At 51.0% G+C, this 24,285-nt stretch overlaps 1 protein-coding gene and 1 long non-coding RNA gene across 2 annotated transcripts; both read left to right on the forward strand.

The window, feature by feature from the left end:
• Nucleotides 1–9,630: 9,630 nt before the first annotated feature.
• Nucleotides 9,631–12,837, forward strand: FAM43B (family with sequence similarity 43 member B). Its single transcript, XM_075906507.1, has 2 exons — nt 9,631–9,831; nt 10,478–12,837. Exon 2 carries the CDS (start codon nt 10,485–10,487, stop codon nt 11,472–11,474), a length of 990 nt encoding a protein of 329 aa, XP_075762622.1. The 5' UTR covers nt 9,631–9,831; nt 10,478–10,484; the 3' UTR covers nt 11,475–12,837.
• Nucleotides 12,838–13,871: 1,034 nt separating this feature from the next.
• On the forward strand, nt 13,872–20,335 carry LOC112547398 (uncharacterized). The gene is made up of 3 exons (XR_003091145.2): nt 13,872–13,971; nt 19,684–19,921; nt 20,018–20,335. It is a non-coding gene; the product is annotated as an uncharacterized LOC112547398 (long non-coding RNA).
• Nucleotides 20,336–24,285: the final 3,950 nt, after the last annotated feature.

Raw genomic sequence — 24,285 nt, forward strand, 5'->3', positions numbered from 1 at the left:
GGGAACTTACCAACTAGAAGAACAGGAGCAGAGCTGGGCTGTAAAACAGATTTCTTAAGGTTGCAGCTGGTTGGCTCTGCTGCAGTTAAAGGAACAGACCCTGGAAAAAATTGCTGGGAAAAAAGTGCTTACAAGGGGGCAGGGAAGTTGGTCTCAGAAAGGCACAAAAGAGACCAGGAAGTTACCACGAAAAGTTCTCCTGAGCCAGGGGTTGTTCCTGAGTTGTACATTGATTTCCCTGCCATACCAAAGAGTCCCTCTTCCTTGCTGGGCCCTTTCCTTGACCACTTTCTCAGTCCCCTCAGCACTTGCTGCCAGAAGCAGGGAGGAGCCTGGCAAATGTATGCAGGATTTTTACTGTTAACAAGAGCCAGCAGTTCTTAGCTGGATTGAAAAGCTGCTGGATAGTGATAACAAAGATCTGACGGCAGCACCACCCATCATCCAATCTAGGTTGAATGACTTTTTCTGCCTGGCTTACTGCAGCGCTCAAGGCTGGCCTGCTAGAGAACTTTGTTCTCCATTATATGCACAGGCAGTGTGGTGTAGGGGGTTGCGCTCTGTGTTGACACATGTAAGTGGTGATAAATGTAATGTAAGTGGCTGCATCATGGGTAACCAGGAACTTCTGAGTTCAATTCCCACCCCTAACAATGATCCCAATCCTGATTCTGAACAACAGTCTTTTGTAAGTTCCCCTAGAATTGCTGTTTTCCCAAGAGTGAAAGGGGGATATTACTAATCTTCCAGGCTGTGAAGCATAGTTCATTAATATCAGTATCGTGCTTTGAAAGCCTTGGATCAGAGATGCTGTGAAAAAGGCAAAGTAACTCGGGGAAAAAAATCTATGGGCATTTATAGATAAACAACTTTGTATCCGCATGAGCTGCGGATATTTGAATCCATATCCACGGGTGTGGATACCTGTGGCTATAAAGCAGATATCCACAAATTTGCAGGGTTCTAAATAAAAAATGTGTACCCGCAGTCACCACTGTAGCCACAAAAATGAGCAGTCGATGTGGATACCTGCGGATTTGCAGGGCTGATTTAGGACATGGAGGTTGTCTTGGTGCTGCACAATGAATCTTTCAGAACTTTATGGTGACAGTGTGGCTAGCAACTCAGATGCCTCTGCTTTTGGAGATTCTTCACTACAATGATGGGCAACCAAGACTAGGCTGCATGGGTGGCCTCCTTCCACTCAGTGGGCCACCTAATCAGTGGTGGGCAACCTGCAGCCCCGGCCCACTGGGGTTAGGGTGATTCCCAGGCTTCAAGCCCTGGAAGGGAGGAGGAGCAGCAGGGAAGGAACGTGAATCTGCATATTCATTGTGCTCGGGAAGTGCTGGGAGGAAGGGGGGGAAGGAAGTGCAGGGCTCCAGCGCCCCAGGGCATTGGAGGCATGTGGAGGAAGGGGGCAGACTGGGGCTGCATGGGCCGTAGATGGAGCCTCGGTGGGCTGCAGGCCGCAGGTTACCCACCACTGCTCTGCCACCTGCCAATAGTCCAGGAGACTGACACCCAGGTGAGCAGTGCTGAGTCTATCCAGAAGAGTGCCTGGGCGTGCATGGAACCTAGCAGATTTGTTCCGATTGGTATCATTCGTTCCAATGTTATTCATCACTTGCTCCCTTTGGTTATTCATTCCTATGAACTCTCCACTCCTGCTTTTGTCCTGGGGAGACAGGCAGCGTCAAGCCAGAACACCAAGAACACGGGCGTTACATTATGCTAACCCCGGGCACAGGGTCCAAGTTTTTCATCCTTCATGTTTTCTGTAACCTTTTCTCCAAAACGGGTGCAGACTGACACGGTGGCCCCACCACGAGGGGCCAGGGAGAAGGGAGGGAGAAAGGAAAATCCACCCCATACCCTGTCCAGCATCAGCCTGCTCAGAGGTGCTCCCCTTGGTCCCACCATCCCAACCTTCTCTGAAAGGTCTCTGTCCTCCCCACTAAGGGAGCAGAACAGAGCCAAGGTACAGGCTGCAGGGTAAATTAACATGGTCATGACCCAGGGCTCATCACACTGCCATGAGCGTCGGCGAGGGATGGAGGCAGGCAGAGGGAGGGGAGCTGGAGATGTCACTGAATAATGCTCTTTATCCAGGGTAGCGCCAGGGCCCCAGGGCCAGTCACAAGCACGACTGAGCAGCCCTGCTGGCTCAGCGTGAGACATGTCAGAGTTACTACTCATTGCACGTTAGAGGGCTGCATCTCACCACCGCCTTCGCCTCCCCTTGATCTGATTGGAAGGGACAGCCGCAGGCCCTGGCTGGCTGCACCACACATCCTGGGAAGGGACATGTGTCCTCATGCCTGCCAGTGCGCCAGCCCGGCTCACTCATTGGTAATCGCCCCTTGGCTGAGGAGGGCTGCTGGGCAACACTGCTTCACGAAGTCGTGAGATGTGGGCCCTTCCAGGCCACCAAGTGCACAGCAAGTGTATGCAGCTTAGCAGCCCTTCTTTGGCCATCCAGCCCTCCCACAACCCTCCACTCCTTCGGAGGGAGCAAAGTACGCTCGGCACTCACTGAGGGGCTTAGCGAAGGCTCAGGAGACCCCGTTGGCCAGGCTTTGGGCTTGTTAAAATGTGGCTGATCCCAGGGTGGTGTTTCAGGGAGGCTGTTAGGAAGACCACGTCTCAGGCTCAGACTCCGGAGTGAGGCGATGCCTTCAACCTGTCATCGGGAGGATGGAATGAACATGCTGAATCCCAGTTAGAAAAGCCAAACTCATCCTGTAGCTCAGATGCACATTCCATTATCTGAGACTCCCTCTTTTGCAATCTTCTCCATTGTGTGAGATGGCTCCCAGGCTGACATAAACAAAGCATAATACACAGGACATGTCAGGATCCCCCCTCCAGGGGCTGGACCATTCAAAGATAACAGCCTATTCCTGCTACCAGCTAATGGAGCTACTCCTTTCAGTCAGGGTAAAGGTCTGTGCTGTGGTGCTGAAAATCCAAGCTCCTCTGAGGATCCACCTGGGCTGGGTGGGATGTTACATTTACACTTTGTTCATGTTAAAAACGAGCTCCCAAATTCATAGATTCATTCACAGAATCCAGGGCCAGAACAAGGGACCATTGTCTGTCTTATCTGAACTCCAGTAGGACACAGGCCAGGGATCTCCTCCAAAATAAACATATCTGGGTCCAGAAGCAGAGGAAGTGCTTTCAGCTCTGCATCCTTTTCCAGAAAATCCAATCCATCTTCCTGGCCCCATCTACCAGCTCAATTGAGGCCCTTAATACCCCAGGAGAACATCACAGAGGGCCTATATAGGGCAAGTAGTCCCCTAGGCCCAGGCCATATTTTTCAGTCAGTAGAAAATGTGATGCACCTTAGCTGTAGAGAATGCAAAGTTCCTAGCTCCTTTTTCCGATCCTGCATTTCTGCTCCCCATCGCTCCCTGTGAATTCTCTTTTCTTCTTCATTGAGTCAGTCTCCCACCTATACACATCTCTCCATTTTTGAAAATCAAACATGATTTAGTCCTAAAACGAGTAAAGATTGAATGGGAGAGGAATTGTTTATATTTTATCCAAGTTCTTTCTTTCTTTCATCCAGGGTTCATGACAGTGATCTCAGGACCCTTTCACCTCAGTATCTGAGCATCTGGGTGGTGCCTTTATGCTGCCCTAGAACAGGCTCCATTCAATAACTACGGGTGCTGCTCAAAAAATAAAATGGATTGTTTGAATCCTGTGGAACGTAAAGCAAGTTCCTGAGCCCAGCTCCATTCCTCTGTATCCTACTTTTATTCTTTGTCCGTTCCTTCCAGAGAGTTGCATCTCAGTAAAGAGAGGAGCGGGAACAATTGCTAAGAAAGAAGCAGATGAATTCCAAAGTTCTGAGGTTTTACTGCAGATTGAAAACTCACAAACAGTTGAGTCTCCTGGGTCAAGTGTCCACCTGGCCCTCCCTCCCCTCTGACCATCATCCTACTACCTCAATGTCTGGTGCCACGGGCACTTATTGTGCCTCCTAACGCAGCCTGGATTATGTGGTGGTGTTTTTAGAACCTCCCTGACGTGATGCTACAACTCAACGAGTCATTTTCATGGCGAGCCAGCCCTGCAGAGCTAATGAATATTAAATCTTCACTTCCTTAGCTGTGACTTGTCGTGACTTGGCCGGGCCTCGGTGTCATTTTTTTAAATTAACAGCATCCACTCTCCACCACTGTGCTCACAAAGATGGGCCATTGTTGAGCTTTGGTCAGAGTAATTCAGGGAGTAGCAAGGTACAACAGCAAATTAAAAACCCAAAGCATCAACAAACGAGGAGAAATGGAAATTGGAGAGTCTGCTTCTAGGGTACGTCTAGACCAGTGCTCCCCAACGTGGTGCCTGCAGGCGCCATGGCGCCCGCCGGGGCATTTATGTGCGCCCGCCGAGTGATCAGGGCTAGCCCAAGACATTCTTGTGCCCCGGGCACCCGGCACATGAGCGGTCCCACCCCCGGGTGCTCGGCACATGCATGGCCTCGCCCCTGGGCGCCTGGCAGCCCCAAAAGGTTGGGGACCACTGGCCTAGACTACAGGCTTTTATCGACTGAAGTACTGTCAACAAAGCTTCTGTCGACAAACGTCTAGACTACATCCAGTTCTGTCGACAAAGCAAGCCGCTTTGTTGACTTGACAGTGTAGATGCAAAGGACAGTGTAGATGCAATAACGCCTTCTGTCAACAGAACTCTGTCGACAAAAGGCATTATTCCTCTTAGAATGAGATTTATAACCGTTGACAAAACTGCTGAGTTCTGTCGGCGTTATGTTGACAGAACTCAGCGGCAGTGTAGACGCAGGTATAGTTTTGTTGACAAAAGTCCACTTTTGTCGACAAAACTCTGGAGTCTAGACACAGCCCTAGTGTATGCCCTGTGCGAGGCCCAGGGATAGGTATGGCTATTTCTCATGCAACCTCCCATTTAGAGCCCCAATACACAGGGCCGGCACGCAACATTTTGGAACCTGAGGCGGGGAGTTCAAATGATGTCCCCAAACCCCCTCGCTTGGGCCAAAACTTTGAAAGGTCTCAATTTTGCCTTCTTCCTGTTCTACTCCTCTCATGGCACTCCACCATCTCTGTGCATCTAGAGCCGAGAGAATACACATACACGTGCACCAGCACCAGATACAATTTTCTTCCCTCTGGGTTCTAGTGGCACCCCCCCCCACACAGTCTGTGGCACCCCTCCTCCCCCCACAGTCTGGTACCTGAGGCAACTGCCTCAGTTCGCCTCATGGTAGGGCCAGCACTGACAATACACCCTCTAGAATCATAGAATCCCAGGGCTGGAAGAGACCTCAGGAGGTCATCAAGTCCAGGCCGCTGCCCAAGATAGGACCAATCCCAACTAAATCACCCCAGCCAGGGCTTTGTCAAGCCAAGACTTAAAAACCTCTAGGGATGGAGATTCCCCCACCTCCCTAGGTAACTCATTCCAGTGCTTCACCACCCTCCTCATGAAATAGTTTTTCCTAATATCCAACCTAGACCTCTCCCACTGTAATTCTAAGTCAATGGAAGCCTTTGCATTTACTCCTATGCTGGATCAGGCCTTTGTTAATGATTCACATTGCAGTAGCACCTCCCTGTGGTTCTGACTGAGATCAGGGACCCATCACACTAGCTACAGCCTGCACACCCAGCGAGAGGCAGCCCATGTCCTCAGATGGATCAGAAATTAACCCAGGAGTTCTGAACTCCCAATCTGTGCCCAGACCACTGGACCATGCCTCACATGGCTCAGCTCTGGTAATGCCCTACATTCTGGCTCACTTATTTTCTTTTTGTGAGTTTTGCTGAGCCTCTGAAAGTTAATTGAATGAAATATTTACAGCTGTTGATGAGTATGAATGTGATTGCACACAGGCGTGTGCATGCCTGTGTCCACTGTACTCCATGAACGAGTGGAAATGGTGACTGTACCCGTGGGCGGCTGAATGTACATACAGTTTATATTGTTGGGCACCTTGTAACAACTGCTTGCCTTACAGATGTGGTTCACCCCAGAAATCATTCAGGTTTCATAAAGTCTTGAGAGGAGAATAAGTGAAGGCTCGTTGTCATTTGCAGTAAGGATCTTCTCCACTTAGCATAAATGAGCATCTGGCTCTCCATGTTGCTGGGAAGTGTGACGTGTGTGGTGGCGACAGCCATGCTGTCATACTCCCTGTGGACATGTGTGACGGTGAGTGGGTGAGCATGGAACCTTGCAAACACTCGCCTGCTGGAAGGCAGAGCTGCAGTCTCAGTGTGGTCGCTCTCGCTGGTCCTGGATCTGTGTAACGACGGGTTCAGCTCCTGGATCTGAGCCATCAGACCCCTGGCAACCAACTATAGAGCTACTGCCTGATGGCATTTAGGCTACACATCTGCACTGTGAGCTAGGGGAGCGATTCCCAGCTTGTGTGCTGGTACTTGCATGAGGCAAGTTAGTGCAAGTATAAATAGTAATGTCGCTGTGGTAGCACAAGCAGCAGAAACTTGTCCAAACCCCGTGGATATGCATTTTAGCCATGCTGCTGCAGTTGCTGCCTCTGCTGCCATGGCTACACTGCTATTTATACTCATGCTAACTCTCAACAAGCTAGCATGAGTACATGAATGGGAGCTGGGAGGCTAGCCCATGGTGTCTATGTAGCCTTAGACAAGTGTCAGCCCTCCTTAGATGCTGAGGCCTGATTTACACTTAGGCTATGTCTACACTGGCAGGTTCTTGCGCCAGAAATATGCAAATGAGGCTAAGCATGGAATATCGACGAGCCTAATTTGCATATCGAATGAGCTGCCATTTTGCAGAAAAGGCTCTTGCGCCAGAAGGAGCTGTCTACACTGCCCCTTCTTGCGCAAGAAAAACCCTCTTGCGCAATGCCGCTACGCTGATTATTTTCAGGAATAACGGCATCGCGCAAGAGGGTTTTTCTTATGCAAGAAGGGGCAGTGTAGACAGCTCCTTCTAGTGCAAGAGCCTCTTCCCCCAAAATGGCGGCTCATTAGATATGCAAATGAGGCTCGGCGATATTCCATGCTTAGCCTCATTTGCATATTTCTGGTGCAAGAACCCGCCAGTGTAGACATAGCCTTAGAGTTTAGGTTGGCATAGCTATGGCATCACGGGTATGAAGGGTTCTCCCCTCCCCTCCCACACACAGCACTGCTACTACACTGACCAAAACTCCCAGGCTACGTCTGGACTGGCATGATTTTCCGCAAATGCTTTTAATGGAAAAGTTTTTTCCGTTAAAAGCATTTGCAGAAAAGAGTGTCTAGATTGGCATGGATGCTTTTCCACAAAAGCACTTTTTATGGAAAAGCGTCCGTGCCAATCTAGACGTGGTTTTGCGCAAGAAAGCCCCGATTGCCATTTTTGTGATCGGGGCTTTTTTTGCGCAAAACAATACCACTTTGTCTACACTGGCCCTCTTGCGCAAAAACATTTGTGCAAGAGGGCTTTTGCCCGAACGGGAGCAGCATAGCATTTCCACAAGAACACTGACAATCTTACATGAGATCGTCAGTGTTCTTGAGGAAATTCAAGAGGCCAGTGTAGACAGCTAGCAAGTTTTTCCACAAAAGCAGCTGCTTTTGCAGAAAACCTTGCCAGTCTAGACACAGCCCCAGTGTAGATGTGACTAGGTGGGCAGATTCATTCTTTCTCCAGTCTACCTACCATCTCTTGAGGAACTGGAGATAGTACTGCCAGCAAAGGGACTCCTGGGCTGTGTCTAGACTGCATCCCCCTTCCGTAAAAGGGATGCAAATTAGACACATCGCAATTGCAAATGAAGCGGGGATTTAAATCCCTCCCGCTTCATTTGCATAAACATGGCTGCCACTTTTTTCCGGCTCGGAGCTTTGCCGGAAAAAAGCGCCAGTCTAGACGGGGATCTTTCAGAAAATAAAGCCTTTTCCAAAAGATCCCTTATTCCTTTTTTTAAGAGGAAGCACCCAGGACATGATTGTCCCCACCATGTTTGCAACCAGCACTAGGAAGCTGGTATGAGAGTCCCATAACACTGACCTGGAATGTCCTTGGCTGGGTAAATATTTGTTTCTCCACCTGGGATAATTCTAGTTTTTTTTTGCTTTGAGTGGACCACAGCACTGGTTCCTGTCTGCCCCAACAGAGGAACAGACACCACTGGCCTAAGCTAAAGTTGCAATGGTGAACTTCTTTGGCATATCTCTGCTTTCTTGAGTGCTGGGAATTGCCTCACTCAGACATACGACCATGGCCAAAGCAGTGTGTAGCCAAGAGCCAAGTGGGTGTCTGGATGAGCTCTGAGCCTCAGTGTGTGTGTTTGTTTGTGTGTGTGTGTGTGTGTGTGTGTGTGTGTGTGTGTGTGTGTGTATGTGCGCATGTGAGTGAGAGAGAAAGAGAGAGAGAGAGAGAGTGAGCACCTGGGATGATCGCTGAGCCACAGTGTGTGAGAGAGAGTGGGTGAGTGTGCTCTGGGCTGATCTCTCTATGCCTGTAAGTATGTAGAATAGTGATAGAAATGTAGCCGTGTTAGTCTGGTGTAGCTGAAGCAAAATACAGGACTATGTAGCACTTTAAAGACTAACAAGATGGTTAAGTATGTGTGTAAGTATGTGTGTGAGTGAGTGAGCTAGCTCTGAGCATTGTGTGTGAGAGTGCTGTGGACTACTGTGTGAGCATAAGCTCTAGGCTGCTCTGTGTGTGTGTGTGTGTGTGTGAGTGTGTATGTGTTTGGTCTCTAGGCTGGTGTGTGTGAAAGCTCTAGGCTGTGTGTGTAAGCTCTAGCCTGCTGTGTGTGTGTAAGCGCTAGGCTGGTGGGTATGGTTATATGACTGCAGGCACTGTGTTGTGTTGAGGGGTACTGTGGTCATGGGGTGTGTGCATGACTAGGCTCTAGGCAGCTCTAGGGAGGTGTGTGTGTGTAAACTGCAGGTTGGTGTATGTGTGTGTATAAGCTGTAGATTGCATGTGTAAACTGTGGGCTGACTTGTGTTTGTAAACAGTAGGTTGGTGTTTGTGTGTAAGCTCTAGGCTGCTGTGTATGTGTGTAAATTGTAGGCTGTGTGTGTAAACTGTAGCTTGGTGTGTGTGTATAAGCACTACTTTGGTGTATGTGTAAACTTTAGGCTGGTGTGTGTGTGTGTGTGTGTGTGTGTGTGTGTGTGTGTGTGTGTGTGTGTGTGAAAGAGAGAGAGAGCAAGCTCTAGTGCAGTGTTTCTCAACCAGTGGTAGGAGTAGGGGTACTCAAGAGAAGTCTGGGGGGACGTCAGCACAACTGAAATGTGGAGAAAACTGAATTTTTGTTTTAAGTTTTACAGCGCTTGATCATTTTTGTACTTTTTGCACCCCAACATGTAATTGTCCGTCTGCTACGATGAAGTTGTTTAAACAAACCTGTCGCAATAGTAGAAAAAAAAAGTGTGTGTCTGAAAACTGTAGGTATTGGGGGTACTCATAATTTTTTTTAAAAAGCGGTACTTTTTAAAAAAGGTTGAGAAACACCGCTCTAGTGTGCATGTGTGTGTAAGCTCTAGTGTGCATGTGTGTGTAAGCTTTAGGCTGCTGTGTGTGCGCCGATGAGAGACAGAGCGCCCCGGGCTGCTGTGCGCGCGTGCACGTGAGCGCGCGGCCGGCTGATGTAGCAGCCGCGGGAGGTGGAGCAGCGCAGCCAGGGGATGAATCCCTGCATCCTCTCCTCATTGCTGTCACAGCGGGAGAAGCCGCGAGACCGGGAGCTGGAACCCGCTGCGCCTCTGACGGGCAGCCGAGTCCCTCTGCTCCTGCAGGCGGGGCAGTGCGATCGGGATCGGAGCATCTCCCTCCAGCTGCAGTGGGGTAGGGACAGCGAGAAGGCTGCAGGAGAGCGGGGGCCCAAAGAGGGGCATCTCCAGCCATTTGCAGTAGGGCAGGGCGGGGAGAGAGGGCACAGCAGCAATCTGCAGTGGGGCAGGAATCGGGGACATCTCGAGGCGGTGCAATGGGGTAGGGTCCGAGGCAATTCTATGCGGTGCCTTAAAATGGGGATCGGGTCCATTCCAGGCGGTGCAGTGGGGCAAGAATCGGGCCCATTCCAGGCGGTGCAGTGGAGCAAGGATCGGGTCCATTCCAGGCGGTGCAATGGGGCAGGAATCGGGCCCATTCCAGGCGGTGCAATGGGGCAGGAATCGGGCCCATTCCAGGCGGTGCAATGGGGCAGGAATCGGGCCCATTCCAGGCGGTGCAGTGGGGCAAGGATCGGGCCCATTCCAGGCGGTGCAATGGGGCAGGAATCAGGGAATCTTCAGTCCCGCTGCAGAAAGCGGAGCATCTCCCGGAGGGACAGCGGGGCGGACCAGCGGGACAGGGCTCCAGGGACCTCCCGGTGGGCTCGGAAGAATGCCCCTTCTCCTGTCCCGGGGGTGGCCGCAGCTGCAGCAGAGGACCGCTCCCCCTGCCCCTCCAACCTCTCATCCCCCCCTCCCCTCCCGCTTGCCCCTTGCAGAGCCGCGATGCTGCCTTGGCGCAGGAACAAGTTCGTGTTGGTGGAGGAGGAGCGCAAAGGCAAAGGGAAGAGCCTGGGACCGGGGCTCAGCTACACCTCGCTGCTCTCCAGCCTGGTGCGCTCCTGCCCGGACCTGCTGCCCGAGTGCCCGCTGGAGCGGCTGGGCAGCGTGTTCCGCAGCCGGCGGCAGACGGTGGAGCTGAACCAGGAGGACCCCAGCTACACGGCCTGGTACCTGGGCAACGCGGTCACCCTGCACGCCAAGGGCGAGGGCTGCACGGACGAGGCGGTGGCCAAGATCTGGGCCAAGAGCGAGGCCGGGGCCGGCGGCACCAAGATGAAGCTGACGCTGGGGCCGCACGGCATCCGCCTGGCCCCCTGCGAGAAGGGCGGCGGGCGGCGGGCGGGCCACGCTTACCTGCTGCACCGCATCACCTACTGCGGGGCGGACGGCCGGCACCCCAAGGTCTTCGCCTGGGTCTACCGGCACCAGGTGAAGCACAAGGCCGTGGTGCTGCGCTGCCACGCCGTGCTGGTGTCCCGGGCCGAGAAGGCGCGGGCCATGGCGCGGCTGCTCTACCAGACCGCCACCTCCGCCTTCAGCCAGTTCAAGCGCCTGCAGCGGCAGAACGACGCCCGCCAGCTCCAGCGCCAGCTGCTGGGCGACGCCTTCGTCCCCCGGGTGCCCCTGCGCAAGCGGCTCAACGGGACCTGCCCCTACCGGCCCCCCGCCGAGCGCGGCCGCGGCGCCCGCCGCCTCAGCTCCATCCTGGAGGAGGAGGAGGAGGAAAACCTCGGCGCCTCCTGCCACCACGCGGCCGCCGCCGCCGCCTCCTCCAGGACCAGCCCCGGCGGCGCCGCGACGGCTCCAGGCCTCCAGGCGGCCGAGGTGCTGACCCTGGCCCGGGAGATGAGGGGGTGGAGCCTGCGCAGCCCGCTGGCTGCGGAGAGGCCGCCCTGGAAGCCCCCCCGAAAGGCGCCCTGCTTGTCCTGCTAGGTGGGCTGCTGACGCCAGCAGGCTAGAGACTCTTTGGCCTTTCCAGAGGGGCCCGTCTGACGGGGGTGGCAAGGGCACAAGGGGCCTGGGAAAGCCCTGGGCATGGCCTCCCCCCCGGGCTGCTGCCTTGGCAGCCAAGCAGCACTAGGTCTGTTGACAAACCAGACCACTGTCCTTTTCCCTGCTGCTGACTGAGCAGCCCCCTCCCCCCACAGACTTGTGCAGGCTGTACCCAGCCTGCCTTTAACACACCTTCACTGCCATCTTCCATCTGCTCCCAGCGACCTACACCTCTTGGTGCATATCCCCATCACTTCCACTCCCACACACCTACTAACTGGCTGGGAGAAATGACTGTATGAATGACTGGTGTTATAACCATACCTGCTAAAAGGAGACATATCTGCAGGTTCTGGGAAGTTGAAGGGTTCCTTGAATGGGCAGCTGCCACAGAGGGGGTAGGGAGCAACAACCCCTATGTGTATTTTGGACTTGACTGATTTCAAGGAAAGACACACAGAGAGAGACTGGGGGATTTTATGTTTCCATCCCTCAGAGGGAAGGAGATGCTTTTCCAGCTGGAGTGACTTTTACTATTTGATCTCGACTAAAATTTATATCTTAAAAAGCCATCTATTTACAGAGAGATGCCCTTCGATTTCACTTCTATGACAACAATACAATGTCTTGTACAGTTCTGTACATGTTTCATTGGACAGGTGCCTGTATGTCTCTGATGCTGGGAATGGGATGGAATGGGGGATGAAAATGTATGGATCTTGGGGGCCAAGGGTCTGATTTTCAAAGGTGCTGGGCCACTGAAGGGTTTGTGGGAACTCCAGAGCTCTACAAATCAGACCCTAGCGACTTGGCTAAGGATAAGTGTCTAAATTCATATTTAGGTACTTAATAAGCATTGTGCTTTTCAGAGGTGCTGAGCGAATGTTGTCATTGCTGGGATTTGCAGAAGCTCAACACCTGTGAACATTCACCCTCTTTGGTTTACGTAGCAACAGGGGGTTTAATGGTCTACATTTTGGCACACAAGCTTGGAAGATTTGGCACTGGCTGCCAAGCTGTATCTTAAAGGAATGAGCTAGATAACACACCTGGAACCAAATTCTTCACTTTGCTTTGGTTTCAGTGGGGTTACGTTGAGGATAGATTTGGCACACATGTATCTGACTCTGGGGATGAGATGCAGAGCATCACACAGAGAGAGAAGCTTTGTTCTAATGCAGAACATGGGGTGTTTTAACCCCAGGGGAAGATGGTCAACTACACACATCTCCTTTGTAGGTTCACAATGCAAAGCCCAATGATGTGTATGTTCATGCGTGTGTACACACACACACACACACACACACACACACACACACACATAATGTGATAATTGTAATAAAGTTTCTTTGCATTTTCTGCAATCTGATTCCTGTGCTTTATCTTTTGCAAGCTCCAAAACATTTCACTGCCATTGTATCTCAAGAGCAGTAATAACTGGAGCCAAAACCAGCTAGGCACTGGATGGGGGATTGGGCTCCTATCCATTGATCTAAGAGTTGTATATAACTGCCCACCACTGTACTATCCAAGTGCCTTCCTGTAAAATGAATAGCAGTATCAACATTCCTAGTGGTTGTCATGGAGACTCTGGCCCATCTCCTGCTACAGGTTCAGGTCTTGGTTTTGGACCAAGAGGACCATTTGACTAAACTGGGTTCCAAGCACTGATAATAAATGAGGGATTTTCCTGCTCTTTTGTGATGATGGTGATGTGTGCACTTCTGTGTATGTGGTTAACAATTTGTTTGCTAAAAGGGTGTTGTTGCATGTGATTATTTGTGTGTGTGTGCACGCACATATGAATCCGTGTCTCAGTGTGTGCCTAAATACCTAAGTGCCAGTTTTAGTGACCAGAGGTGGGATGTGGATGTCCCATTCAAGCACTTGCTTGACAACAGAGCCCTATATTTCTGTGTATGTTGTAAGCAGGATAGACTGTAGACATGAAAGGATCTCACTCTTTTTGTGTGGCGCTGCCTGGAGATCAGTTCCTAGCAACCAATTATCAGAAAAGAGAGAAACTCTGGAATGATTCTGTGGCCTAACATGGGGGACCATCTCAGAGTGTATTGTAAGAGGAGGAAAAAGGGGACAGACGGAAGCAGTTTTGCAAGCAGACAGCTGCATTATTTCCTTTCATCTTCCCTTGGGCTGCCACCCCCACACTCCTGCGGCATTTATGTCTGTTCTTGGGAGGAACAAACAGCTTCTGAAAAAACAAAACTGAAAAAAGGTCACTACGTGCTTTTAAAAATCCACCTTCCTTACCAACAGCAGCGGAACTTCTGGAAATGATGTCAAATAAACAGCTGTTTCCAGTGGTCATGGCAACCAGCATTTTTAAAATAATGAGGCCAGATTCCACTATGGCATAACTCCACCCTCTGTGATGAGCTTCCACCAGGGAGGGACTGGTCCCATTTAAGCTAAGAAGGTTGTTTTTCCTCTTTCCCTTTATTCCTCTGCCTGTGAGGCATGGGTTTTATTAAAAGCTTATTTGCTTTGTGCTAAGTGATGGGGCTGAGGATCAGATATGTTTGCTTTTGACTAGCGATTCAGGCTCTCGTCCCTAAGGCAGGGGTAAGCCTGCTGACAGGGAGGCAAAAGGGGCAATTGCCCTGGGGCCCAGTAATGGAAAGGGGTAATACCCAGAGCCTGAGGCCTATACATTGCTGCTGGAGCACCACATGGTGTGTTTGGGGTGGCTTTGAGGGCTGGGCTGAGCAGGTAGGGGGGAGCTGCAGACCGGGCAGGGCTGAGAGCTAGCTGCCTTGCCCTTGTCCCTTCTGTCTGATGCCCCACCCCTTCTGGGAGCACAGAACCCTTGCCCCGGGGTCCGGCAAGGCTGTTAGCTCCCCTGTGAAGAAGGGAGACCAGGGAGGTATTATTATTCCTCTAGTGCTCATAGCTAGAGCCCTGACAATTTGCAAATACCCATTTTAAATATGCAGGTATCCACATCTGTGGATGTGGATACAGATTTTCATAGCTCATTCTGGGGACTACAGATGCGGATGCCAATTTTGCTGCATCAAAGAGTTTAGAAGTTGTGTGACCAAAGTCCAGCCTCAGAACTTGGTGTCCTAAAAATAACTTAGGGAGAAGGGTTAACCTACCAACTTACAAACCAGCCCCCCATCCCATTGTTGGCCTGATGTGTTGGCATTGAGGACTGATTTATTGGCCAGCTGGGCTCTCCACTTGACCAAAACATGTGGGGATGGTTGGGGTGTATTCTTGGAGAGTTGGAGGTGTGTGGGGAGAAGATATGGCTGCAACACTCTACACGGTCCACTTCAAGTAGTGACCAAGAGGCCTGGCTGCTGCCAGATAGGGCCAAACTGCCCTCCTGCATTCTCAGCCTTGGTTCCAAGCAGAGACAGGGGAGGAGAGGATGGAAAGTAACCGAAGGCTGAAGAAAGAAGGATCTTCCCAGAGCAGAATCCATGCAAGTCCCCCCTCTCTGTGTGGCTGGTACCTTTTGCCTGGAGCTCATTCTGAAAGCAGTATAGCCAGGTCCCATCACCACCCAATCAAGACTTACAGACCCTCTTCTCTCTTTTATGCAGTGCTGTTGTGGCCCTGTGGGTCCAGGATATTAGATAGACGGGGTGGGAAGGTCGTCTCTTTTTTTGGTTCAACTTCTGTTGGTGTGAGAGAGAAGTTTTCAAGCCTTGCTGAGCTCTTCTTCAGGTCTGGGGACCGTACTCCAAGTGTCCCTCACAATAGGTGCTAACTATTTATGCTAAAAAATTGGTACTACCTTGCTTCGCTGTGACACTCGGCCTGCCTTTCCCAGATTCGACAAAGAACTCTGAGTGACTCCAAAGCCTGTCTCTCACATCAGAGAGTGGCCTAGTAAGAGATATCACCTTCTTCACTTGTCTTTCCAAGACCCCTCATCTTACAGAGAGGAGAGGCATTCTCAGGTCGCTGACTCTCTTGTCTGCACCTAGCTTGTCCCTGTGTGCCATCTTCACCTGACCAGAGGGGGAAGGTGTTTAATGCCCAACTATAGAGCTGTGTCTACACTGGAACCCTTTTCCGGAAAAGGGATGCAGATGAGGCAAGTTGGAATTGCAAATGCAGCGGGGATTTAAATTTTCCCCGCTGCATTTGCATGAACATGGCTGCCGCTTCTTTCCGGCTCGGGGCTTTGCCGGAGAAAAGCACAAGTCTAGACAGGGATCTTTCGGAAAATAAACCCTTTTCCAGAAGATCCCTTATTCCTGATTTTAAAAGGAATAAGGGATCTTCTGGAAAAGGCTTTATTTTCCGAAAGATCCCTGTCTAGATTGGCGCTTTTTTCCGGCAAAGCCCTGAGCCGGAAAAAAGTGGCAGCCACGTTCATGGAAATGCAGCGGGGAAAATTTAAATCCCCGCTGCATTTGCAATTCCGACTTGCCTCGTCTGCATCCCTTTTCCGGAAAAGGGTGCCAGTGTAGGCACAGCCTAGGTGTATAGCTCCCAGCTAGACACAACCAGAACATGTTTAATTTGTACATATTTAACATGTAACCCTTTCCTTCTTGGCACAGACACCTACAGCCATTAGCTCATCACATGCTTGTGTCTAACCCTTAAGAATGCTTCCCGATTTCCAGGTGGGAGATACCTGGCCAGAGAGTTCATGTCTTAGTAGCAGCGGGGACTGGTAGAAGGAGAATTCTGGTGGCTGGGGAGTGAGCCAGGCTACACACTGGAGAGGGTCCAGAGGAGGGCAACCAAAATGATTAGGGGGCTGGAGTGCATGACCTATGAGGAGAGGCAGAGGGATTTAGGTTTGTTTAGTCTGCAGAAGAGAAGAGTGAGGGGGGATTTGACAGCAGCCTTCAACTTCCTGAAGGGAGGTTCCAAAGATGATGGAGAGAGGCTGTTCAGAGCAGTGACGGATGGCAGAAGAAAGAGCAATGGTCTCAAGTTACAGTGGGAGAGGCCTAGGTTTGGATATTAGGAAAAACTATTTCACTAGGAGGGTGATGAAGCTCTGGGATAGGTTCCCTAGGGAGGTGGTGGAATCTCCATCCCTGGAGGTTGATTTAGTTGGGATTGGTCCTCCTTGGGGCAGGGGGCTGGACTTGATGATCTCGTGAGGTCTCTTCCAGCTCTATGATTCTATAACAGGCTAGGAGGAGCGTTGTGGCTGTGGAAGGGAAGTGTGGTCTTGCTATGAGGAAGGAAGGTTAAACAGCTGATGCAGAGGCAGGGCACCTCTCTGGGTAAGTGGTGGAAGGGTTATGGCAGCTGGGAGGAGAGAACCCAGATGGATGTCCAGAACTTTAGAAAGAGGGTTACAGCAGCTGGGTAGATGCTCAAAGACATCATTACAGGAAGGATTTGGCAGTTTGTAGCCAGGAGGTAGGGGTGGGGAGGATCATGGTGGGGTCCAGCTGAATTTTCAGACTCATTCCCAGCACCCTAAGGATGAGATTCATTAAAAAGTGGAAACTTTGCTAGGGCCAAAGCAGGCCTGATTACTGCAGGGGAAATCACACTCCAGCTCTCACCACCAAGAGATTTAATCAGCTAGAGGCAAGTCGGTACAGCAGGCACAGCCAGCATCTGTCAGACAGGAACACATCCCCAACAGAATGGAGTGGCCAAGAGAAGCAATTGGAGACAAAAGTGAACTCCAGGATACATTGCTTGAAACCATTCTCCCTGGTGGACTCAGTGCTCCTGTTAGCCGGGTGCTACTTGTCCCTGGAGAGCTTAGACGAATCTCACGCATCATAGAACTTCAACTGCTTTTGCTCATCATTGATGTGGCCATGGGGTGTGATCCTAGTACATATTATGAGCTAAGCAGGGTTAGGCTAGACCAGAACTGGGGTCGGAGACCCGCAACGGCCATTTAGCTGTGTTAAGAGGGGGAGCAGGTGACTAACAAATTGCCACTTTTCCCTATGGACTGACCCCCACTTCAGTGTTAGGGGTACTGTCCTGCTGGAGGTGTCTATCAAGGAGAAGTTACCTGAGGTTCTGGCCAAATGAATTCTGCAGGCAGAGAGCAGATGCATAGTCTGGGTACAGCTGGGCAGAATGCTCTTGGCATTCCATTCCTTACTGAGTTATTGGCATTCCTGATGGTCTGCACAAACAGGGTCTTCACCGACAGCGGCCAGTGAGACAAAGGTGCAGTTGTGAATGGTGAAAGCTGTGGTGGAGGGATCCCACTCTAGACGACAGTGATCCCTAGTGGTTTCTGAGTGTGCCAGTCCAGAAGGAGAGCAAGTGGATGGAATACAGCAGCTCTAAGGCCGGCTACTCCCCAGGGTTTAGCACAGCGGAAGGAGGTCCTGGTGCGGTCACAAAATATGCTTGATTTGAGTGAATATCCAAGGAAAGGCCCCATTTGTGTGGTTTGCTTTGTGGCAGAGCTTGGGCCCTTGTCTCAGCTGCAGGGCATGAGCCATTTCTGGCAGGAGCCACTGGTCCCCTGGACGAGAGAGTAGCTCCGTTCATGGTGATCTCTCTCCAGCTGGCAGAGATATGTGTTGTTTGTGTCCGCTCCTGCCCTTTCTCCTGCCCAGAATGAGCTCACCCAGGGACACTGGTGCCTGTCTCCAGGAGGAAAAAGGGTGCATGTGAGTGGCCATTCTCAACTCTCCGTAAGCTGTGATGATAATTCTATTGGCCAAGTAAAGTGGAGTCTCACACACAACTCGGCATGCCTGTCAGTGCCACGTCTGATTTATTTCAAAATGTCCCAGATTATTCTAGGTATCGATGGCTGTGGGCCCTTTATATCTGGCTAGCAGATCCAGCAGCATTATCCAGGTCTGTTATCGCCTACAGATCAAAGAACTGGTTGATGGCAGCTCTGAACTTGCCTTTCAGCACAACAACACCCGCCCCCCCCGCCACTATTCTAATACATTTTAAACATGTTGATAACCCACATGACTTCTCTCCCAGACAGCGGCCAGGGAGCGGGAGGTGGGAGAGTAGGAGGGGTGGGAGGCGGGAGGGTAGAAGGGGTGGGGGGACCCCCACCAGTGTTGCCTGTAAGCTGTGCACTTTTGCAGCTACTCAAGAGTCATTAAAATGCCCTCTCCCCCAGGTGATTAGCAGAGCATCCACAGCTAGGTGTTTCATTTTTACTGGTGGTACACATTGGGACATGCCTCGGTGCACATAAAAACATTATTCTACCCAGAGAAAATCTGCACATGGATGGAAAAGATTAGAGGGAACATTGGGGGAGGAGATCATGGCCACAAAAGGGGTGCACACAGAGCGTCTGGCATGGGAGGAGAATGGAGGATTCTGGGATTGGGGGAGGAGAAGAGAGGACTTATCAAACTCCTGGCATGGAGGGAGCGAGAATTGAGGTTGCAGGAAATCCAAGAAATAGAGAGGAATGGGGGTGGCACAAAGTGATGCTACGAGCCCTGGGGAGTGCAATGAGCTCAGCTTACAGAAGACACAAAGGGTATGTCTAGACTCCATGGCTCCCTCGACGGAGCCATGTAGATGAGTTTACTAGACATAGGAAAATGAAGCGGCGATTTAAATAATTGCTGCTTCATTTACATCAAAATGGCCGCCGCGCTGTGCTGATCAGCTGTTTGGCGGTACAGCGGGGCAGTCTGGACATGCTGCGGTTGACAAGGGAAGCCTTTGTCGACCACTCCGTTATGCCTCGTGAAATGAGGTTTACTGGAGCGGTCGACAATGGCTTCCCTTGTCAACCACGGCGCGTCCAGACTGCCACACTGTGCTGCCAAACAGCTGATCGGCACAGCGCGGCGGCTATTTTGATGTAAATGAAGAGGGGATTATTTAAATTGCCGCTTCATTTTCCTGTGTCTAGTAAACTCATCTACATACGTCGACGGAGCCATGTAGTCTGGACATACACCTCGTGTCTAGATTTTATAGCCGGTGGGAACAGTTGACAGCACAGGGCTTCATCCACAGAGGCATCTCTTCCTGAGCTCAGAGGGCATTTAGACCAGTAGACTCAGGACAATTCAGACTCCCATAGAAATTATTTTCTCTCTGCCTTTCTCCTCTGTCTTTCTTTCTCTTCCCACTCCTCCTGCTTCCCACTGCTTTTCCTATCCCCCCTCCATATACTATTGTGCTGCTTCCTTTAAAGTGCAACATTCATCTCTCATTAAAGCCACTTTCACACCCGCAGCTCTCCGATGGAAGGAGATAGATGGCTCTGTACCTCGACTCCCGCCTCCTCCTGCTGCAGGGATCTAGACACGCCTGGACTGGACCCCTTGACGTCTCTGGGCCATAACCAAAAGGGAACCCGAAACGATTAGCTCACTGAAGCACAGCACAGAGTTACCAACCCGTCATGGGAAGAAAAGGGAAGCACCGGTACCACAGCATTGCTCAAGGATTTGCAGACATGCTCCCTACCAAAGGTGTGTAAACGATGCAGTCACTGGCTGCACTGTTGGTAAATTAAAGTTATCCTGGCGATTTCCATTATAATAAGTGTCCTCTTTCTCATCCTCCAGGGGTGCCAGTCTAACCAGGATGGCATGGAGGGCAGATGTTGCACTGGTGGCAGTACCAGGCTCCACATATCAAAACAGAGAATAGTGCTATTTGCTTTGGATTTTGTTGTGTAGATACCTATTCACCAGGAACTGGACTGAATCCTGACAAACACATCTAGAGTTACAGAGTTTAAGCCCAGCAGGGACAAACTGTGGACATCCAGTCTGACCACCTGCCTAACTCAGGCCTTAGTTTTCAGCTAGTAATTTCTGCACTGACCCTGATAAAGTCTTGATTTGAAGGCTCCAAGTGACATAAAAGCTGTTGCTCAACTATTCCAATGGTTAGTTACGCTCCCACTTTCCACTTTATTTAGGTCACCTTCTTCTGCTTGTCTGGGAGCCGGACATGGCAGGTGTAATTCTGGGAGAATCTTTTCAAACCCAATTGCAACCTTCAGTGCAAAGAGCTCTGGTGAAGAAGAGGGGGAGGTGAATGAAGGTGGGAGGGTCAATACTGCATTGCAATTAGCGCACGGTAGTGGACAGGGCATAGAATGGGAGATTAGGACTCCTGGACAGTTTTATGACTTACTGGCTATGAGATCCCACATAAGTCAGTAAGGGCCAGATTTTAAGGTATTTAGACACCTAAAGGTGCATCTATGAGCTTACAGGATTTAGTCACCTAACCTACCACCAGGTATCCATTTGGTCCTTCACCTCTCTATACCACATTTCCCCTCTCTTAAATGAAAGGGCCAAAAATCATGGCTCTCCCTCCTTTCAGATTGACACATAAAAAGTGCTTCATAGGCAGATTGTATTATCAGCACTGGAAACATCACAGGGTAGTCCTCCTCCAGTGGTAGGCTGTTCCAGCAGGAAGCTTAGGACTGGTACTTGCTGTCTTTGAGAATGCAGGCGGATGTGCCTAACAGCATTCCCTCTAAGCTGAGCGCTCGGGCCGCCGCCCAGCACATATTCAAATGTCTCCTACCTAATTAGCAAAGTACCCACAGGTGGCAGCCGTCAGCAGTGTGTGTTGCTACTGGTGGTGCACATCCACACATGCTTCAGGCCACATAACAAAATGTATTCCACATATGGATGGGAAAAAATGAGAGGGAACACTGCACTGATGTCCGATGAGGATGAACTAGTGGCAATTACATTAGTCGTCAGTGTATATGCCACATGACAGGGGTCTGTGATTTTTAATGAAGAGAATTAAAAAGGGTGCATGTGAGCGGCCATTTTTTTGTTTTTGTCCACATCACACACACAGAGCTACTTGCACACATACCCACGGAAAACAGATTCTGAGAAGGGGCTCAGGCTGGGGCAGTGCTACAGGAGGGGATTTGGGCTGCTGCCTCTAAGAGGGGGGGGTCAAGGCAGGGAGTTGGTGTGCAGGAGGGAGTGCAGAGTACTGGCTCTGGGAGGGGGCTTAGGGCTGGGGCAGAGATGCAAGAGAGTCAGAGCGCAGGAGGAGACATGGGGGGCTGGCTCAGGGGGTGGGGTCAGGCTGGGGCAAGGGGTTGCCGTACAGTAGCTGATTACATTAATCCTAGGAATATCTCTGTAACTGGGGGTATGTCTACACTACAAAGTTAATTCAAACTAACGGACGTTAGTTCAAATTAACTTTGATAGGCGCTACACTAGTGCTCCGCTAGTTCGAACTTAATTCGAACTAGCGGAGCGCTTAGTTCGAACTAGGTAAACCTCATTTTACGAGGACTAAGCCTAGTTCAAATTTACTAGTTTGAATTAAGGGCTGTGTAGCCCCTTAATTCGAACTAGTGGGAGGCTAGCCCTCCCCAGCTTTCCCTGGTGGCCACTCTGGCCAACACCAGGGAAACTATATTGCCCCCCTCCCGGCCCCGGAGCCCTTAAAGGGGCACGGGCTGGCTACGGTGCCCGTGCCAGGTGCAAGCCTGCCAGCACCCAGCTAGCATACCCTGTACGTGGCACGGCTCGAGCCAGCCACCCGGTGCCACCCAGCCCTCCCACTCTTCCCGGGACCAGGCTGGCGGCTCCTGGGAGCTTGCCCGGGACCGCAAGAGGTGGGCACCCGCCTGGTCTAGTGCGGACATCGTGGACCTTGTCCACGACCTCCGCACTAGGCACAGGAAAGCGGCCGTCTAGGGCAGGAGAGCTGCCAGCCTGGCCACCCAGGAGCAGGTGTGCATGAAAATCAAGGTGGTCCACTGAGACCCCTGACCCTGAGCCCTGAGCTTACAATAGCCGTCCTGGGTCAGACCAAAGGTCCATCTAGCCCAGTAGCCTGTCTGCCGACAGCGGCCAACCCTAGGGACCCTGGAGGGGATGGACCGAAGACAGTGACCAAGCCATTTGTCTCGTGCCATCCCTCTCCAGCCTTCCACAAACTTTGGGCAGGGACACCACTCCTACCCCCTGGCTAATACCACTCCATGGACCCAACCTCCATGACTTGATCTCACTTCTCTTTAAACTCAGTTCTAGTTCTAGCCTTCACAGCCTCCTGCAGCAAGGAGTTCCACAGGTTGACTCTTTGCTTTGTGAAGAACAACTTTCTATTACTAGTTTGAAGCCTGCTACCCATTCCTTTCCTTTGGTGTCCTCTAGTCCTTCTATTATGGGAACTAATGAAGAACTTTTCTTGATGCACCCTCTCCACCCCACTCATGCTTTTATAGACCTCTATCCTATCCCCCCTCTGTCTCCTCTTTTCTAAGCTGAAAAGTCCCAGTCTCTTTAGCCTCTCTTCAAGTGGGACCTGTTCCAAACCTCTGATCATTTTAGTTGCCCTCCCCTCTCCCACCCTCTCTCTTCCCCTCTCCCACCTCCTTTTCCCAGTCTCCCCGAGTTTTGTTCAATAAAGAGAGATTCTATTTTTGACCACATGTTTTCTTTATTTTGTACATCAGGAAGGGGGGCTAGGGAGGGGTAAGTGGAAGGAGGTGAGGGAGGAATGGGGTACGAGCCCCCGATGGGGAGGACTGGGCTGGCTCTGCGGGCTTCTGGGGGTGGAAGCTCTCCTGCAGCCCCCCAATTGCCCCCTCTCCCCAGATGGAAGCCTGCGGCAAGTGCAGCCGGTCTGATGGCCAAGTGCTGTGATGTGCCCAGAGTGGGTACTCCGGGCAATCCAAGCCAGGACTGCTTTGCAAGCGGGGCACCCCTGAGAACTGTCTGTCTGGGGTGGGGGTCGGGTCTCTTTAAGCACAGCCCTCGGCTAGCCTGAGACAGCAGCTCCACGCTCTAAGTCCTATTCTGATGCCCTGCCGGCACTGCTTCCGGCCATCCTTAACCCCGGTTCAGGGTCCTCTTAATGTGGACATGCTAGTTCGAATTAGCAAAACGCTAATTCGAACTAGTTTTTTAGTCTGGATCCGTTAGTTCGAATTAGTTTAGTTCGAATTAGTGCTGTAGTGTAGACATACCCTCAGATACTGTGGTGATGGGTGCAGTATAAAACCTCATTAGCAGAGAACTGAATATTCTCTAAATGCATATCCCAAGAAATCTATTCCCCGATCCATTTCCTATTTGAAGGAACTAGTGAAATGAGTTTGGTTCTTTGCTACTAACATTACTTAAACAGGGTCTGCTCTTAAAACTTATACTGGCATTAGAGATGTAGAATCCTATTTAAACAGTTAACTGGTTAAACATTACATTTAACTAGTTAACTTCTTAAATGGGGCAGCCTGCTGCGGGCAGGGGCTGCTCGGGCCAGGCCAGGCCTGCCACACCGTGCCACAAACGGGTTGCTCTGGCTGGGCTGGGCCCACCATACCGTACTATGAGCGGGCAGGCAGCAGCTCCTGCCCAACCAGGCTGTGAGTTAACCTGTTAACCACTGACCTTCCAAACTGGTATATCTGTGGTCATCAAGTGTGTGAAGAAGCCTCATCCCTGACTATGCCATCAAAACAGCCAGTATAAATGCAGCTATGCTAAGCGGAGAGGGCTGCTATTGGCATAGCTAACGCTGTCCAGGAAGACAGTGTTACACTGGCCAGAAAACTCGGATTGGCATACCCTGTCTTTGATTGTCATATGCTGTGTCTACACTAGGGGGTATGAAGCGTAGACATAGTTTTAGCTCTTGTACTGTACTCTTAAGTTCAGTGCATGGAATAGAAGATTAATTACCGCCGTCATTCTCTGCTGGTGCAAAAATTAATTTGTTTTGTAAAATCAGCTAAAGAAGAACTGGAAACAAAATCCATATCGTGGTCCCTTTTGATATAATAGCAACAGGTGCACATGTGCAAGTTCCTCTGAGTGAAAAGCGA

This window comes from Pelodiscus sinensis, chromosome 23, assembly GCF_049634645.1.
Source record: "Pelodiscus sinensis isolate JC-2024 chromosome 23, ASM4963464v1, whole genome shotgun sequence".
Classification (NCBI taxonomy): domain Eukaryota; kingdom Metazoa; phylum Chordata; order Testudines; family Trionychidae; genus Pelodiscus; species Pelodiscus sinensis.